This window comes from Cuculus canorus, chromosome 1 (genome assembly GCF_017976375.1).
Source record: "Cuculus canorus isolate bCucCan1 chromosome 1, bCucCan1.pri, whole genome shotgun sequence".
In the NCBI taxonomy this organism is placed as follows: domain Eukaryota; kingdom Metazoa; phylum Chordata; class Aves; order Cuculiformes; family Cuculidae; genus Cuculus; species Cuculus canorus.
This window is the reverse complement of record NC_071401.1, coordinates 96,078,377-96,095,924: the sequence shown is the minus strand read 5'-3', so window position 1 is coordinate 96,095,924 and position 17,548 is coordinate 96,078,377. Positions and strand designations below refer to the sequence as shown.

At 43.1% G+C, this 17,548-nt stretch overlaps 1 protein-coding gene across 6 annotated transcripts in view; it reads right to left on the bottom strand.

The window, feature by feature from the left end:
* The window catches only part of RUNX1 (RUNX family transcription factor 1), a 177,912-nt gene that overhangs the window by 25,605 nt on the left and 134,759 nt on the right, over positions 1-17,548 (bottom strand). For 5 of the 6 annotated variants that reach the window (XM_054086245.1, XM_054086229.1, XM_009567108.2 and 2 more), the window contains one exon: positions 12,387-12,578. The exons of the other annotated variant lie outside the window; for it this stretch is intronic. In XM_054086245.1, coding sequence (XP_053942220.1) covers positions 12,387-12,578 — 192 coding nt within the window. The remainder of the gene's footprint in view (positions 1-12,386; positions 12,579-17,548) is intronic. 6 annotated transcript variants of the gene reach the window in all.

Here is a 17,548-nt window from a genome sequence, read left to right as displayed (position 1 = left end):
CTGACAAGAGGCTTCCCTGGGCTAGGGCCGACTCCTGCAAATCCCAGACTGGTTCCCTGATGCATCCACCTGCGAGGCTTATCTGCTGGCAGGGCCATGGGAGAGGGCTTGCAAGGGTGGAGGCTGGGGAGCGCCATCAGCTCAAGAGCCCATCACAAACACACAGGTATGTGCCTAAAAGCTGAAGGAAGGTGAAAGACAGCTTTTCCAAAAGGTGTTTGCAGAGGAAGGATAAAAATGACAATGCACTAGTGATCCATTTGTGTTTAGGCGAGTGTTAGCAAATCTTGGTTTAGTCTCACTTGAAACGTCTCCCTCCTTTTTGTGTGGTTCCTTTTCAAGTTAATACAAGTGTTCACTTATATAATGTATGGCAGAGCTGCATTGTTTTCTGGTGGCTACCTTTCCCCATGAACTAATTAATACTGAGTTTGGATTTGCAAATGGTTTTGCATATAAAATTGCTCATGTATATATAGGTCTCAGGGATATCAAAGAGACTATTCTTTTGAGCAGTTATTCACATGCTTTACTGCAGAACGAGGATCATCATTTGGACTTGGGATTTTAAAAAATACACTTCAGTAACCTTATGCAATGAGAACTCAAATAATCGCAAACACTACACTGATTCATCTAGTTGTAAATCATCACTACACTAACAAAATGAAGAATCACTTCTGACAAAACATTGCCTTTCCTACAAGCCAAAGGATGTATCAGTTTATAGTGACTTCTCTTTATACTGGAAACTTATTAATGAATAAAGCAATGAATATATAACTTTTCGCTATGCAAGGATTTTTGGTTTCGTTGGCTTTTGCTGGTAATGATTACCTGAATTTGATCTGCCAGATGCTAAGGAAACATAAACTGGCCAAGACATATCTAAAAGCTCTGATAATTGTAATTATTTAAAACACAGAGGATGCAAACTACAATTGTTTATATTCTAAAACATACCAGTGATCCAGTTCCATTTTTGGGTACCGAAATAAAGACATTCAAAACATCTCTTTTTGCAGAAATCCAAGATTCTTTAAAGTGCCTGAAGCTGTGTATCAAATCCTGGAAGCTCTCAGAATCACTGATCTTGAACTGAGTATATTGCCCAATACTGATAAACCAGGTAAAACTCTGAAAGAGACCTGGGCATTTATTGTCGGAAATCAAACTGACAGCAAACCCACGATTTTTTAATGTATCTATTTCATATGCTTTTGCTTTTCAATGCTTTTAAGAGAAGAGTTGTATAAATAGAACAAAAATGGTCCAACAGAGACCATCGTCTGTTTGACTATATAATGTGCACTTCTCCATGTAATTGATTGTTTCACTGAGCACATCCAAGCCCATTGTTCTTTGCATGTGAACAATCTCCATTTATAGGGGTCATAGTATACTGAACACACAGGGAAAACTTATGATTGAGTTTGCTAAGGGTGTACTGTGTACGCAGTCATGTAAAAGGATCCCTGTGAACCCTCTAACCATGTGGGATTATTAGAGAAGATCTACTTGACGCAATATCTTGTTAAAGGCACAGCAGCAGAAGAGACGAGGGCATGTCTGCACTTGATGCTTTGAAAGGAGCCCCCAGCCTTGTGAATAAATCCCACTGGTGAAGAAAGCAGAAACTGTGCCTGTCATTGTGAATGCAAAGCCTCTTGGCTGCTATGAGTGCCAGTAGCTGCTACAGCCTCCTGTGGAGCTGGAGGCGTTGATTTCACTCCATCCAAACCTAACTGTCTGCACCAACCCAGATCGTGCAGGCTTTGTATACTGAGGTGGGGTTTTCACCTCAGAAATAAACACTTGAACACTAAGTTGTGTGCTAGTCTCCCCGTTTCCTCCTTCTTTGCTTTCTAGATGACAAACAGTAAGGGTGTCTGTGGTCACTCTGCTAGAATCCTTCAGTGTTTCAAGTTTGGAAAGGCTCAGTTAAGTATTTGAGGGAAAAGAATACATTCCATTACAAAATCAAAGTGGTATCTTCTGGCTCATGAGCAGCATCAGCCAAATGATAGGCTGATTTCAGCAGCTGTTTGTTTTTAGGGTAAGGAGCTCTTATTTATTTTTTGTTTGTTTTATTTACCATGGAAGGTAATTTGAGCTCTGGTATCAAAACATGTTATGTTCTGCCAAGAGGGGATTAAAGAGGAGAATGCTATGGAAAGAAACTGGGTTTGTCAGTAAAGAACTGAGAGATATTTTATTTACCGAAGTTTTGCAATCAGCACCTTTAATCTTCGTCTCAATTGGGCCATTCAAAGGCCAAGAATATGCTTACAGGGCTACTGAGGAATAACTCAAACCCAAGCGAGTAGCTGTTTCAGATGCTGAAATGCTATCAAACACACAGCCATGTGTTACTGTCCAAAGTTCAGCACAGTGGGAGTACCTGTCTCTGGGGCAGGCAGAGATACTTGCTTTAGACATCTCCAGCACACTGATGTCAGAGGTGAGATTTTAGTGCTGGGCAAGAGAAGCAGTTAGTAAGAATATTGTGTTTCCATGGAAAAGTAAGAGAGCCCAGTGACCTAGCTAATCTCAACAACAGATAGAAATGTCCCCTGAAGTACAGTGCATTTAAGCTGCCATCCTGAAAGATGCTGAACCTTCTCAGTTGCCCCAGAAGTGAGAAGGAGAGAAGAGCAGGCAGAGGCTCCACCTCAGAGGAGCGACTCTAGCACTGCTGTACCACGAGTGAGCTAAAGGAGCAAGAAGTGAACCTGACTACTTCACTCTTTTCTTTTCTTTTCTTTTCGGTGACCACAGTGATCGCTGAGAGCACTAACTCTAATTTAGTAACATCAATGCAACACAAGATTCCTGCAGTGGGTCAGAAAGCAGCTCCACTTTTGCAAAGGCATAATGAAGAAGGGACTTCGGCACACTGAGTTGAAGATGACAAAACAAAACAAACGAGAGAGGACCACTGTCTGAAATGAGGCTACTTGTCCTTGCCTGCAAGCTCTGCTTCTCGGTATCCAGCAGCTCAGTGTTGTTCTCATGTGGTAAAAGACAAGAATCGATTAATTAAAAACAAAACTGTGGCTGGGCACAAGCTGCCAGATTTTATTGGTGCCTAAAAATTAAGCTATACAGCTAGAGAGATTTCCAAATTTCTCTGTAGTTATCACAGATTTCTCTGGGGCTTAGGTGTTCAGGCACTGTCAAAAATCTTGCTAAAGTATCTTTCTCGTGTGCTGAGTTTTGCTAAATACCTTGTGAAAAATCAAGCTCTAAATAAATACAGAATGACTTTGACAAAACTTAGAACAAAATACAGATCTTTAAACTCCTCAGATTCTGCTTTAAAACAAAGATTTCTTTTTCTCTAGTTAAAGCCATCCTTTAGGATGTTCTTTCTGGAGGGCAAAAGTTAAAAAAAAAAAAAAAACAAGGAAAATTTGTGTAAGCAGACATGTTGCTCAGGGACTGGGAACATATTTGTAGCCTTATCTACTGCTTTTTTAATCTCATGAAGTGTCAGGCAATTGGAATATGAAGATTGGTATCTTTTAAATATATCGACACTTGGAAGTCTTCTGGATTAAACACCATTGCATAACTCTTTCCATTAGTGCCTTAAGTTGATGAAGAAGCTAAACAATTTCCAGATTTCCACACCCCCCCTTTTTTTTCCTAGAGCTAAATGTGAGGAGAAAGTGGAAGCTCTTGAGCAAGGCTTATGCCCCAAAACTGGGCATGCCACCTGCAATGTGGGCAGGTGTTGAGGAACTGCCTTCCTCACTTTACTCTGCCCTCAGTGAGAACAGATGAAGGAGGAAAAAAATCTGTGGCTGAAAGTGACAAATCTTTGAGGTGCATGGAGAGGGCAACAGAACGGATTCCAGCCACTCTCAAATGGAAAAAGCCTTCCCCATAGCAGGTGAAGAGCAAGGTCTTCAGTGCCAGTGCTGGAGAGCTGGCTGAGCCTGCATCCCAGATGGGATTTGTTCAGAGAACTGCTAAAGACCTGGTCGTACAAGTGGGAATAAGGAGTGCACAGAGAGTTTGCAGGCAGAGGTTTTATCTTTTCAATGAGAACCAACAGAGCAAGGAGTTGAGAAGATCCCTTAGCCTCCTCCTGCCTGTCCTGGAGAATGAAATATCCCTTGTTTTGCCTTGGTGAAGTGACAGGAACAGAGAACTGATGGAACGGAAGAAATTATGGGTCCAGAGAGCATCTCCTGGGCACTGTAGCCCAGCCACATCTTGTGTTCTGCACTTACATAACATAAGAAGATCCATCTTAAATAACATCTTTCTGCTTCTAATAGCACCTAGAAGGCATTCTCTGAAACCTAAGAACTATCTTCTAATTTGCAGCCTAAATTCATTGACTGTCAGCATACAGAACAAGCACTTGCCTCGAGTCAACACTGTCCTTAGGTGCAAGGTACTTAATGCCTTCTTTGCCTGAGTCTTTAGAAGTCAGACCAGTTATCTCCAGAGTATTCAGCCCCTGAGCTGGAACGTAGGGAGGGAGAGCAGAATAAAGCCCCAATAATCCAGGAGGAAGCAGTCAATGACCTGCTGTGCCATCTGGACTCTCATAAGTTTATGAGGCCAGATGGGATCCACCTGAGGGATCTGGCAGACTGAGGGAGCTGGCAGAGGAACTTGCCAAGACACCCTCCATCACTTATCAGCAGTCCTGGTTAACAGGGGAGGTCCCAGACAACTGGAGGCTTGCCGATGTGACAGTCCTCCCTAGAAGGAGGATCTGGGGAACTAAAGGCCTGTCAGTCTGACCTCAGTACCAGGGAAGATTAGGGAGTGGTTCATCTTGAGTGTGCTCACCAGGCATGTGCAGAAAAAACAGGCCCAGACAGCATAGGTTCATGAAAGGCAGGCCCTGCTTGACCAACCTGATCTTTTATAAACAGGTGACCAACTTAGTGGATGAGGGAAAATCTGTGGATGTTATCTACCTGAGTTTTAATAAAGCGTTTGACACTGTCTTCCACAGCATTCTCCTAGGGAAGCTGGTAGCTCATAGCTTAGACAGGTGTACTCTTCACTGGGTCAAAAATTGGCTGGATGGCCAAGCCCAGAGAGTTGTGGTGAAAGGAGAAAAATCCAGTTGACACCAGTGGTATTCCCCAGGTCTCAGTTTTGAGGCCAGTCTTGTTTAATAACTTTATCAATGATCTAGATGAGAGGATTGAGTGCTCTCACAATAAGATTGCAGATGACACCAAATTGGGTGGAACTCTCAATTGGCTCAAGGGAAGGAAGGGTCTGCAGAGGGATCTGGACGTGCTGGATTGATGGGTTGAGGTCAATTTTACGAGGTTTAACAAGGCCAAATGCTGTGTCCAGGTCCTGCATATTGGTCACAATAACCCCATGCAGCGCTACAGACTTGGGAAAGAGTGGCTGAAGCTGCCTGGCAGAGAAGGATCTGGGAGTGCTGGTTGAAGGCTGGCTGAATATGAGCCAGCAGTGTGTCCAGGTGCCCAAAAGGCCAACAGCATCCTGGCTTGTATCAGAAATGGTTTAGCCAGCAGAAGTAGGGAAGTGATTGTACCCCTGTAATTGGTTCTGATGAGGCCACACCTTGAATACTGTGTTCAGTTTCAGGCCTCTCACTACAGGAAGGACATTAAGGTGCTGGAGCATGTCTGAAGAAGGGCAGAAAAGCTGGTGAATGGTCTGGAGCACAAGTCGTATGAGGAGTGGCAGAGGAAACCAGGGTTTAGTCTGGAGAAGAGGAGGTTGAGGGGAGACTTAGTCTCCACAACTTTACGCCTTGTTGTGCTGTAACACATGAGAGGAGTGGTGATACCCAGCAGTAGCCCTAGAATAAAAGTGGTCCTGAGGCGTTCTCTCCATTGAGGTGTTAGATATCTCCTCTTCCTCCTTCCCTGCCGGGAGTGGGCCACCTAAGATGTGGTGAGGTGGCCTCTTCTCTCAAGTAACTAGTGATAGGACAAGGTAAAATTGCCTCAAACTGTGTCAGGGGAGGTTTAGATTGGATGTTATGAAAAAATTCTTTACTGAAAGAGTGGTGAAGCATTGGAACAGGCTGCTGAGGGAAGTGTTGGAGTCATCATCCCTGGAGGTGTTCAAAAAACATAGCAATTTGTGACACAATTTAGTAGGCACGGTGATGTTGGGGTGATGATTGGACTTGACGATCTTAAGAGATCTTTTCCAACCTTAATGATTGTATGATCCATGATTAAATGGTTCTCCTTCCTCTCTGGTGTGCCTATTGACTGTAATTATCTTTCCTCTCAGCCTCTGTTTCGGCATGCTGAATAAACCTGGCTATGCTAATTTCTTCCTTAAAGCAAGACCTTTATATGTCCTATCATACTAACAGCTCCCCTTTGCACTCACTGATGCTTGAATTCATTTTTCTTGACTACTAGACGGTCATTACTTCATCTGGACCTTAGATGGCATTTTTCTAAAACTTTCTATACTGCTCTTAATACAGTATCCCACCTATGGTATCTCAAAATGGCAAAAACGGTGGCCTGCTTCTGGCATGGAAGGATGGAAGAGAGGAAATATCTAACAGCTGGATGGAAGAAATTCCTCAGGACTGCTTTCATTCCTGGGCTACTGCTGGCTATCACCACCTCTCTTGTGTCACAGCACAACCAGTCCTGCAGATATGCGAAGTCTTGGCAGAGATAACGTGTCATGGTAACAAAATTTTATCCTTGTCAAAATTAGTGTTGGGAGAAGACCCAAATAGCATTACTAACTTTACAAATCAAATGGAAGGCATACCTCTTGCTGTAAAGATCTTATTTCCACATGGGATAGAATGACTCAGTCAATAAGGATGCTGGGAGTTGTAGCAAATTAAAAATGGACACTATGAAACTGCAGGTTATTTAGCTGTATTATGCAAATCTTGTGTATATCTTCACCAGACTGATATTTTCTAGTTTATATATAATATATTCTATATTTACTATAACCTCATAAACATTCTCCAAGATACAAGTATGGAGGGTGTTTGTTTCACAGGAAAACGAGGAGTTTCACTTGGCTAGAACTGCTACACAACTTACTTTTGTGCTTCTGTGGATGGCAAGAGTCACATTTCTGTTGCTCCCTTTTAGTTTGCATTTTAGACCAAACTTCCTAGACTAACTCCAGTTTGGTCAACACAAGTAACTGGACAATAATGAGAGTATGTGTGCCTGCAGAGCTACAGGATGGATTCAGATATCATTAAATAGGAGGTTTATACATATTTGTTAGTATAGGGTGTGGAAAAGCACAGATTTTTCCCAGAGTGGACTTTTATTAGACTGAATGCAAAAAGAATTGTTTTGCTTATGGTAATCCAGGTCACATGTTTGTGTGCTCATCTCTTCAGACTTAAGCTTGTTTATGACACAATAAATAGACAGCAGGGTGAGTGTGCTGCTAATGACATTGTACCCCTTACAAAGAAAAACTGCTGAGGTTACTCATGGCATTGTATATAAGTATTATGTGCTGAGGAATAATTGTGAATCAAAGAAACACACTGCACTTCCATGAAAAGGTATTTTGTCTCTATAAAATTTCCTTTTTGATAGAGCCAGTTGGAAACTGTCCAAAAAACCAGATATGGTTTGCAAAATATTTTGGGAAAACATCACTATTTCAACAAACTTCTTGTGACCTCCCCACGGCTGCGGTACTCAGGCTCTGGGTCCACACCACAGCGGCAGCTTCACCTGCCTTTTCCTCACACATGAGATATTCGGTGGCTACTGACACTGAAAGGAGGGGAAAGGAGAAGGAGCATCTGTTCCCCTCACTCAGAGCAGGCTCTTTGCACACATTTGCCAAGTTAGCTTCTCGCCCCAGGACAATGGAGGGGAACTCCATCAAAAAGGTGTCCCCTAGCTGGTAGCAAAATGTATATAACCAGGCTCATGGTGGGAAAACCGTACTCAATGCCTGGGCAGGAGGGCTCCTGCACATCCAGGAGAAGCACTGAAGCCAGGGATCTTGGCAGCCTCAGCCGTGCTGATCGGAAATGATGTACCTGCTGCCACCTCCCACGCTGCCCATGCTGCCGGCCAGCAAGCTGGCAGGACTCACCTCCTGCTACTCTACTGGCCGGCGGCAGGCAGAAGCGGCGCTGATAGGAAGGGTGCCAAGCTCAGGCGGCACTCGCTCAACAAGCCGGGGAGTGTATTTTGGGAGAGAGAGGTCAGGTGGTTAATCGAGTGGAAACGGGATGATATGTCATTAAAGCACTGTGAACTCACTCTCCAAGTGTGCCAGGTTAAAGAAAGACAAGAAGACGCAGACATGTCCAAAAAGAACATAAAAATGTTGGTATTTAGTGTATTGCACAATGGAAAGAGTTGGCGAGCCCCTAATCTTGACAGCCTGTTTATCGGTTTTGGCAGGGAGCTAATAGCACGTCGATCCGGATTCTCCAAAGTGCCTCGAAACTGTATTTTGAAGCAGCAAGACGTGGAGAAAAGAGTGGCAGCCCTGTTGAAGCTTACTCTGAAACACTACCCTGTGAACGCTTCTAATTCTATTAACCTACAGCCTGTTAAGCTGATTTAGAAGTGGAAATATTAAAAATCAGGGCAGGATACAGTTGTAGGAGGAGCAAAGCCATTTTAATTCCTTGGGATCAAGCGCTGCCCTTGACTCCACTCCTGTGCTTCACCGGTTCATGGGAACCCTGATAAACTTGGGCTGGCTTTGGTGGAATGAGATTACGATAGCAAGGACCTTGAAAAGTCTCTTAAACAAAGCATATTGCACCTGGAGGAAGACAAAAGTCTGGCTTGTCACAAAATAACCTTTTAGTCATTATGTTTCATGCTAATTCAAAGAGCTGATTTTTAAATCACCTCTCTTGCTTTGCTATTGGTGTGAATTCTGCTGCTTTGCTTAAAGATCTGTCAATAATTTTATTAAAGCCTCTTGTTTCCAGGGATTTTAGACTTAGTCATAAAAGCACAATCCCAGCTGAAACTTAACATATAAGACTAAAAAATTTAAAAAAAAAAAGGAAAGAAAAAATGTTGGCTAGCTAACTCAGATAATTTAAGTCTGTAACAGTGTAAAAAGAACCAGAGGCATGTAGCTTGAATTGATTACAACGATTATTTGTTTTCCCTAGACTGAAGAAATTTGGAAAAAAAAAAAAAAGAGGTTTTGGATGATATTCCTAACGCCACTAGTCAGAAATTTATTTATGCAATTTATTAACTCAACACTACTGCCTCCAAAAGAATTCCTTCTTGGCCTGATGACTTACACATTTAAAACATTTCTTTTGGACCTGAAAATTTATACTGTAAAGGAACCATATAATTTGTATTTATGTAAAACTCTTGAATTACAGATCTACCTGGTCTGGTTAACATTAACCACTGTAAAATCAGTAATCATGTATAAAATATCTGGTTCAAGCTGGTGTTAGAAGAAACTCAACCACAATATATAGATATATTTATAGTTATTATATACATAAATTTAAATGTTCACCAAGAGTCTTGAACTTTTTAACGAACACCCCAGCACAGCCACATATCTCTGTTTATTTTCTTTTTCCCTCTGTACAAAGGAAAGGGTGAGTTAAGGTTGAAGCACGGGCTGAGTTTGCAGCTTTGACTGAATTTCCTTACTCTGTGCATGTAGGTCAAATCCTTTGTCATTATATACTTGTTACTGGCACAAAGTAATCTTTCAACTTAAACCATGTGTGATGTGGTGGAAACATTTTTCTCCCCTTCTGTTCCCCTTTGGTCTGTGAATTGGCTATGGTTAGTTCTTTTAACTGAACAGGTGTACTTTCTCCCTCCTTGTGATATGAAAGAAGCATAAAACTCGATTATAGCAATTTATGGTCTCTGAACTTGCTTAAACTTGTATCCATTGCACAAGGAGCTTTATGCTCAAATTCAAGACTTCGTAAAATAGGAAGTTAAAATTAACCTCAATCCTTTTATAGATGAAAACCTCAACAAATAAACAGTGGTTTAGCGGCATGGCAACCTGCCCCTTTAAATCCAAGAACTAGTTTGAGATGTCTATTTGGAGTTAGTTTTGTTTTTTAAAAAAAGATAATTGACTTGGATAAATAGAGGAGTAGCCTGTGATTCATACTAGTGTGAATTAAAGCAAAGTTTAATGCTACTATTTGGAAATTAACAATGTATGGAATTTTTATGCCTTATTTTATACCTATGTAAAAAGCAGTGTGTGCTTTCTTCACTGGGAGAATTCCAGCAGAAGTATTTCAAGATGCGAAGATGTGCAGATAGGTATCGCAGATAGATGTGCAGTAGGTTAGAAGCATTTTATTTTTGGGGGCCTGCATTCTGAAACATGGGGCTATTTATTAAAAATAATTAAAAAAAGGAAATATCCTGACTCCCTAGAGGTCACACAGAAAATCAGCCTGAAAACAAATTATCCTTTGAACACAGGAAAAAATGATGGTGCTGCAGGTCCTTCCCAGCCTAGCCCTTCTCCCCTGTTGTGATAGCGTGACCCTGAAGAGACAAGCTCTAGAAATTAAAAGGCGTCTGCAGAAGAGACAGTCCCAAATGAGGGAGACTTCATTTTGGGTCTTATTTTACTGATAGCGACAGGAAGCCTCAACAAATTGCTCAGTGGATAACACACACATTTTGGAGGCAAAGGAAAAGGGAAACCAGGAGAAAGCAGCCCGAGAGGTGAAGAGGAGCGTATCAATGACGAAACATTAGCAGTTTGATTGCTATCATTGTCTGAGCTATGTCCACAGGTGAAACACATTAAAATCTTGTTTGCAAAGAGCAAAGCAAAGCAAAACAACATACTAAAACCACTTCTGGAGAGAGCAGCTGAATACCCGGCAGAGCATGAAAAGCCTATCGCTCTGAAGTTGTACAAGCAAGGCATTTTCACAGGGAACCAGGGAAGAGGGATACTCGACGTTAAACCTGATACTCTGCTAAGCATATAGTGTTCCCAAGAAGCTGAAGAATGCAAGTCTGCGACTGATACCTCCACCCACGTAGGTTCTGGCTGCCGAGTAGCCATAATAATATGTTTTCTTTTATAGGAACGGAGCTGTGCGTAGGAGAAACCCAACGTGGTTCGCTTTGCCAATCAGAAAACTGAGGAGATTGCCATGGGCTAGGAGAGGTGCAGGACTGGATCCTTTGACTGAGCTGACCTGGCATGGCTTCAGGGAGGAAAGGAGCTAGGTAGTCCTTCCAGCTGTCTTGATACCCTCCTCTTCCTACATGACAATGTGTTGATTTATTTCCCTTGCTTCTCAAAAGTGCCTGCTTCTCCTCACAGTAAAGCCAACAGCAGATTTCCAGTAGACTTCACTAAGCCAAAGACCTTCCTAGCCTGGGAATAAAAGGATGTAACAAGTGTTTGCCTTAGGTATGCAATAACCTTTTCTGCATGCAACAAAGAGTACTGTAGTTTTTAAAAAAAATGCCAGAAAAAGAACTTATTCCAATTCACTGTAACTGTTTCTCCCCCAAACCCCATCAGAGAATCTTGATTAAAGCAATTTCATTCTGACTGGAATGACAGAGAAGCTTGATAAAACTAATACTGCCCCACATCCTCCCTTTAGGTGCAGCTCACTGTGAATCTGCATTTTGATACGTGTTTTACAGAATGTGTAACAGCTGACAGTTTAGTGCCCTGATTCACTGTTCACTGAGTTCCAGCTGATCCTAGGGAAAGACTTGGTTTTAGCAGGGCCAAACTTAGCTCTAGTGGTGGTAGGTAAGATTTCAAGCTAGACAACTTGATTTCACTGGCATTAACCAAGCCTGAGACTCAGGGAATCAGACTCCTGAGTCACTATTTTGCAGGTTTTCATTCATTTAATACCCACTGGATAATGACCAGCCAAAGAATAATGCCCAAATCAGCCTGCCCGTATTATTGTCTTAGCACTAAGAGGTCGTCTTCAGAGGAAAAGGCACTGCAAAGCTTTCTTTGCTGCTGCCTTCCTGAGAAAGGTCAAAGCAAGGCATTGATGGCATTTCTCTCATTCAAGCATACAATATAATTGGTAAATATCCATTGGGAGATATACCTACATATAGAAAAAGGCCTGGCATAATGCATCTTTGCAAGAAAACAACAAGTTTCAAGATGTCACAGTTCTAGCATAGGTGAGGTTAACAAAACCCATGAGCTGTACTGACACCAGGAAGACAGTATGGACTCCTTAAAATCTGTCGGGTCTTTAGAAATAAAGACATACGTTAGGAAGCCCCTCCTTTCACTGGTTAAAGGCTCTCACTCATTAAAGGTCACCAAAGAAAGTCCAGAAGAGATGGAGGGACAGGGAGGCAGAGCCTGCGATCCCCTGTGCTCCGCAGGCTGGTGGGGTGGAGGTGAGTGAGCAGGGGGGGAGGATTTCAGGTACTTACCCTGAATCTGACTCTGAGGCTGAGGGTTAAAAGCAGTGGTGTGGTTCAAGGAGGCTCGTGGGTTGGGTGTGGGGGCTGGGTGGTGTGGGCTGACCCTCATGGCCGTACGACGCAACTGCTCCAGTTCACTCAGGCGCTCTGAAAAGGACAAGCTCCCAGGTTTTGTCTGCTCATCTATTTTCTGACGATGTCCTATTGTGGGAGGGGGGGAAAAAGATCAGAAAATCTCACTGATATATGAAGTCTGTTGACTTTTTTTTGTTTAAATTTTTTTTCTTTTTTTTTTTTTCAACCACTCATTCACTGGTGAAGTACCTAACCACCTAGCAGCTGTCTGAAATTAAACTGAAACCACCTCCCTGCAAGCACAGGAGACACAAGCCAGTCATGCATTGTAACCGTATCACGGGGCAGTCCAAGACATGGCCTACTCTAAAAAAACAGATCCACTGAAAATTATAGTGCCTTCTTACACCTCCCTCTGAAAAAGGAAGCATTTTCAAAAGAACGATGGTCTGCAGAGACACATTACACAAAGAAACTTCTAGTGGCCCCTGTGCTAAACCTTCACTGGAGTAGCTCTAAAAAATTCAGTCCCAGACTGTCATAAGGTACCATCATTAAACAAGGGGTTATAAAATAGCAAACCCAAACAAATCCCATTTTTTAATCCTTTAGCAATCAATTTACAGACAGATATAGGAAAGAGACACCAGAAACTGGTAGAATGGAAATTGCAGGGTAATGAAGTCTCAAGAGAGGTACCAGGAGATTCTAAAACATGAGGTCTCACCACGCATCTGACTATAAGAGAGTAGATACTGACATTACTGGGTGGGCCAGCACACAGCTGCCTTGGCTATGGCCACATGGGAGTTAGGGGGTACAGCATTCCCTAGGGCAGCCCTTGGAGCGTGATCCCCGTGAAGCTCCTGTGCTGCAGCCCTGTGGGGCTTGGAGGGGACATGGAAAACACTGGAAAGGCTCAGCTCCAGCATAGCATCAGAGCACATCCAGATTCAGCTGGAAGGGCAGAGACATATCTCGGCACAGGCAGAACTGGTTTTAAGATAAACCTTAGCTAGCAGGAGTGAGTGGTGCTCAAGGACTAAGATAATGCATTCTAACCATTGCCCGTGGGTGCTCTCTGCTCTGGGATTGTTTGTGTGTCAACCTGCAACCACAAAAGCACACAGTGCATACAAGAGGGACATCTCATATGTGGGAGCACTTGCTCTCTGCTTGGCATGATGAAAACACAAATTTTAAACTCTCTTTTCACATTCTTAAGAGTTAACCTATTGTCACGACTTGGCAAACCACTTTTATTGGTTTCCAGCCATATGAAATATCCTTCAAAAACAAGGTACGCTAGCCTGGAAGGCTGCTGACACTGCATTTTGAGGCCTCCCTAGCAGACTTGTGTTCTGGTGAAATGTCTGGGATGGCTCAGCTCTCTTCCCCGCCAGGTGGAATCAAAACTTGCCCTTGTAATTTCCCTCGATCTCCACAAGTGATTTTTCCTCTTAAAATTGCCCTACGACAGAAAGGTCAAAACCACACCATCTCTGGCACACAACTTGTCCTTTCAAAGATGCTCTCTCCAAACAGAGGGCAAGATACTGACTGCAGAGAAAATATCCTGACCCCATCTGTATTTCTTCAATGAAGTATTATCTCCAGCTCCAAAAATATCATTTTCATATCTTCTACTTGTGCATCTTCTTGTGGAGCAGTGGAAGTCATAGTCCTTCCTTTTTCCACAAATCCAATCCCATTTCTGCACTTTGTATTTGTCTCAGGAATTCAGCTGTCTCATGAATCTCTGTGGCTTATCCATTCCCCTTCTTCCCATATGAAACGGTTAGCCTGAATGGAATGCATGTCAAATCTCTAGCCCAGAGTACAAACATCTTTTTTTCCTTCTTGTTTCCTTGAAGAAGGTGGCATTATCCTTGGTTTCTGCTGAGCACCACAGTTTTCTGTCTATCTGCTCCTGATTTTAATTTTCTTGTTGAGAAGAGTTGCCTTCTGCACCTTTCTTTGTTCGTCCATCCTCCCTGCAAGGAGGAGGCCAGTTCTGTTCCTATGGTGAGTCTGCTTTCAACTCACAGCTACAGCAGTGAAACAGACTGGAACAAAACTCCTGAAAATAATCCCTTGTGCCCTATTCCACACATCCCTGTAGTATTTAATACATAAACATTCGTAAACATCCAGCCTCCAGTTTTGAGTATCAGTGAATAAGCAGCAAAAGATCTCTGAAGAGCTTTGTGTGCCCCTTACTCTACAGAGCACTCTTTCAAACCACTCTAACAGCTCAATCAAGGCACAGGACTATTTTATGCACTAAAAGGAAAATGTGCATTTAAAAGCAGTTCGCAGTAGCTGCATTTCTAAAATTAAATTTTATATCTTGTATTATGGCTCCAAATCACAGTGGCTCGGCATTTCTTCCTGTTGCCAGGCCCTTTGGCACAGCTTGAACTGTCTCAGATTCCACACTGTGCTGTAAATTATCCCAAGAGGGGAGGGAAAAATTAAAGTATAAAAAGACATATTATATAGTAGTGGTTTCTTCATTAAAGAGACCCATTAGGGCTTCCAAAGAAGTGAAGAAAGATGAAAAAGTCTTTTATCTGACATTCTGGTTGGTCAAGAGCAAACGCTTCATTTGTCAGCAGTGCAAAGCTGGACTCTGCCTCAAGCCTTGGGCTCCTGACACCGGACTTGAATGCAAACACGTGGAGTCATACAAGATGTGTAGAATACCTCATACATTTGGATTACTTTAAGCTTCAGCTGAACCCAGGGCTTGCGGAGCCAAGAGTCAGATCCTTCCAAATCCACCCTCTCAATGTAATTTGTTCTAATTTCAAGTTCCACTCAGACATCAGCTGCTTTTAAGTGAGTGCACCGACGCCAAGTTTGACCTCCTGCTACCCTACTTTTTATCCTGCCTCCCTGGTGCTGCCCTCTCAGCTTCTGGAGTTTTGCCTGCCTGGCACAAAACCAGGCATCCCAGCAGTGCAAGCCTTCCACAGACGTGAGTGGTTCCTCTGAAGCCAACAGGAAGAGGGCTTCGCTAAGGTTAGTGAGGTAAGTTTTAACTTTCCCCTTTGAATCTAGCTCAGGTGCTGCATTTGTGTTGAGCTAGCACAACGCCAGGCAGAGCAGACAAACTCGAGCTTGCTCTGAAAAATCCAGCTCACAAGCAGTAAGCAGAGCAAATTCACCCAGGCACAGCCTTCTCCTGAGGTCACTGCAGGGCACTCTGTTCTCAGGCCAGCTTCCCTGAGCTGATGGGAGTATATCTTCTTATTTCTGCACTGCATATCCACCAAACAAAACTCCTGGACCCCTCTTCCCCAACCCCTCTTCTCTGCCAGATCATGCTGCTGAATACGAGATCTGCCTCATTCCTTGGGCTTGTGGAAATCCCACTCACGTCAATGCATTTGAGGAGGAAAGACCAGTGCCAACAGGTTCCTTCTCAGGGGAACTCTGTTGGTTTTGTCCGTACATTACAGTTTTGGGTGGGAACTAACCAGAATCAACACTAGGCAATTGTAGTCTCAAGGTGTAGCTCCAAAAGTGGATCTTTTTTTTTAATACAACAATCAGAAGAAATGTTTAACTTTTCTCCCTTGCTGACTGCTGCAGACAGCAGCACAGAATCTGCTTTGTGTGAAGGTCCGCAGCAGGAAACTAAAGAACTGTGTTAGAAAAATGTAACAAATACAAGTGGTTTTCCCAAGCCACTACAAATGCACAGGCAGAGTTTTGCTAGGGTTACTTGAATTTCCATGTTTATTAGCTTTACTTTGAAGTTACCCTCTAAACACTTAAAGAGAAGGCAAGTTATCCTCAATTCACCCCTGTAAAGTCCAGACTATTATTATCCCCCTTTTATAGGTGGAAAACTGAATGACAGAGAAATAAGGTGACTTGCCTGTGGTCAGGCAGTGACCCTATGGCAGACGCTTGCCTCCCAGCTGAGTGTGATGACCACAATCTCAGGCTTCCCCTTCTCAGGAAAGCAGTGTGATGCAGGATGAAAAAGAAGCAGCAGGAACACACTTGGAAACTGGTGTGGCTCTGCTGAGCTGAGGCTTTGTCCATGAGGATCTGCCACTTTTACAAATCAGGCAGGACTTTACAGAAGCCAGTCAAACATCCAGCTGCTGAATGACCTTGGCCCAGAGCCACATGAAAGAGTTGGTTGGCTACAAGATCACTGTCCTCTTTCCCTCCCTATGTCCCCGTACTATCTTGTCAAACATCAGTTTGCAGGTACTAGCACAGGAAAGAAAAAGACAGCACTGCTTTTTGCCTTGGGTTGCAAGGTCAGTGTTTCAGACATTGGAATAAATAAAATATATAAATAAAATAATTTAAAAACCCCAGCATGGTTGGTTAAACCACAGAGTCTGAGGACTTTGGGGCATCTTTTTTGCCTTATCCCTTTCACATACTGTCTCAGAGAGGCCAGACAGATATTTTTTAACAGAATACTAAGCAAGGAGTGCAGAGAAAACATTAGCTTTCCCGATACTTTTACAGCAACACAAGATGAAAGGCCTTTTCCTCTTAATGTGAGGGAAACATAGTTTTATAGACTTTAAGAGACCATGGAGCACCCAGCTTGGCCTGTGGCCTTCTGGTTGGGGCTCTGGATGTGGAAACGACAAGAAAAAAGTGCATTGGCAGTCTCCGTATTTGTGCACATTGGGCACTCATTGGGAATGGTTTCTTGTCCTGGATTTCACACCATGATCAGCCCCATGGAGACAACAGCAGCGCTCTGGGCTGCCTCCGGGTGCAGAAAAAGAAAGAAGTCTCCCATCGCCTTTCTTTCATCACAGATGCCTCTAGGATTCAGAGGGGGAGGAACAGGTAAAACAGAGGTTAAGGAAGGGCGTCAATACTCTCTTTCTGCCAGCTGAAGCTACCAAAATCCCTGAGGGTGCCCAGGGCCATTTTACAAAACACTGCTGGAATGGATTAGTGGACATTATTCCTCTCTTTTAACTGAATCACAGGATGAGTACAGTCTTCTGTTGCTTGTTCTCATTCACTCACAAATTTGACTATCTGAAGCTCATGCACTGGGAGGCACTAACACGCACAAAAGGTTTGGGCTTGGGGGACCAGGTGTCTGA